Raw genomic sequence first — 1,694 nt, 5'->3', positions numbered from 1 at the left:
TTAGTTGTGCCTCAAAATAGCTGTAGAATTTCTGTAGTTTCTGCCCCCTAAAACCTTGTGGAAGGTCCGGCCGAGGGCATTCTTCACTTCATTATTTCTCAGGCTGTAGATGATGGGGTTCAACATGGGAGTCACAACGGTGTAGGATAGTGACAGCACTTTCTTGCTCTCAGGAGAATTATTGGACTTGGGACGGAAGTAGGTGAGGCTTGAAGATACATAGAAAAGGGAGACAACAAGGAGGTGGGAGGAGCAGGTAGAGAAGGCTTTGTGCTTCCCTTTAGCTGACGGAATCTTGAGGATGGCAGCAGCGATGTGAGTGTAGGAACATAGGATGAGCAAGCAGGGAAGCATGATGACCAGAATGGTCCCAACAATGGCATAGACCTCAAAGAGTGCTGTGTCTGCACAGACCAGCCTGAGCACAGGTGGGCTGTCGCAGAAGAAGTGGTTCACCTTGTTGGTGCCACAGAATGGAAAGCTGAAGAGCCATGTGGTCTGCATAGTAGCTATAGGAACACCTGGAAACCAGGAGGCAGCAGCCAGTTTGGCACATGTCCTTGTGCTCATGATGACTGGGTAGTGCAAGGGACTGCAGATGGCTACATAGCGGTCATACGCCATGGTGGCCAGAAGGAAGCATTCAGAAACCCCAAAGAAGAAGACGAAATACATCTGAGTGGCACAGCCGAGGAAGGAGATGGTCGTGTCCTGGGCAACCAAGGTTGCCAGCATCTTGGGCACAATGACTAGGTTGAAGCCAATCTCCAGAAAGGACAAGTTCCTGAGGAAAAAGTACATGGGGCTGTGCAGCACGGGGTCAGCCCAGGTGACCAGAAGGATGAGGCCGTTTCCCATCAGGGTAACCAGGTAGATGATTAAAAATACCAGGAAGAGTAATGACTGTATTTCAGTAGGTAAGGAAGAGAAACTCATCAGGGTAAACTCGCTAACTCTCGTCCAGTTGCCTCCAGCCATAGAAACAGGAGTGAAACCCCAGCTGCGGTCATGGAGAGAGATTCTCAATAGAAAGAGTCAGATTCTGGATTTGTTTTTCAGATTCATTCTGAGTGTCAGGGAAAGAGACAAAATCAGGATCTCGGTTGCAAAGGAAAGGGCTTCCTGTTGGCTAAGAATAAAGACACAAGGAAGAGTCGCCAGAGCCCGAGCTCTGAATGGGCAATGGCTCATCCTTCCTTACTCTTATTCTTTATCATCCATTTTCCACTTTGTGATCGGATTTGCTAAAACAAATTGGATCATATCCACACACACCCATCTTCTGCTGCATACTTAATACCTTTGTTGTGGGGTTAAATGAGATAGGTCCTGAGGCAATAAAGTGGAGTCAGATGGAAAAACAGTAGATAATTTCCATTTAATCCTGTTATATATTCCCCTTTGGCAGAGATTCATGGTGTTCATCTTCTCCATCTACTGCCAAAAATAGTACTTACTTTTTTGTATGCAAGTAGGGACTGCAGTCCTAATACAATTTGAGAGGATACATAATGGAAGAAGTCAATTGTTTTATCATGCTTCATTTTGAAGTGACTTGAAGTAGGAAAAAAGTGGCAAGGGGATGGATAGGAGGATGTGTACAGAATGTAGTAGTTTTAATTCACCTTTCCCCCTCAATGTCAGAACTGCAGAGTACTTCAGATCTTATAATACTTGTTCCTTCTTGTCTGACC

The 1,694-nt window shown here is 45.7% G+C and overlaps 1 protein-coding gene across 1 annotated transcript; it reads right to left on the bottom strand.

The window, feature by feature from the left end:
* On the bottom strand, positions 1-978 carry LOC102539731 (olfactory receptor 10A5). Its single transcript, XM_006203479.3, has one exon. It carries the CDS (start codon positions 976-978, stop codon positions 1-3), a length of 978 nt encoding a protein of 325 aa, XP_006203541.2.
* Between the last annotated feature and the right edge of the window lie 716 nt (positions 979-1,694).

The sequence above is a fragment of the Vicugna pacos genome, chromosome 10 (assembly GCF_048564905.1).
Source record: "Vicugna pacos chromosome 10, VicPac4, whole genome shotgun sequence".
Lineage (NCBI taxonomy): Eukaryota > Metazoa > Chordata > Mammalia > Artiodactyla > Camelidae > Vicugna > Vicugna pacos.
This window is presented reverse-complemented; position numbering and strand designations above follow the sequence as displayed.

Excerpts from the sequence above, each read along its gene's own strand:
- LOC102539731 (XM_006203479.3), bottom strand. The coding sequence starts at position 978 with ATGGCTGGAGGCAACTGGACGAGAGTTAGCGAGTTTACCCTGATGAGT.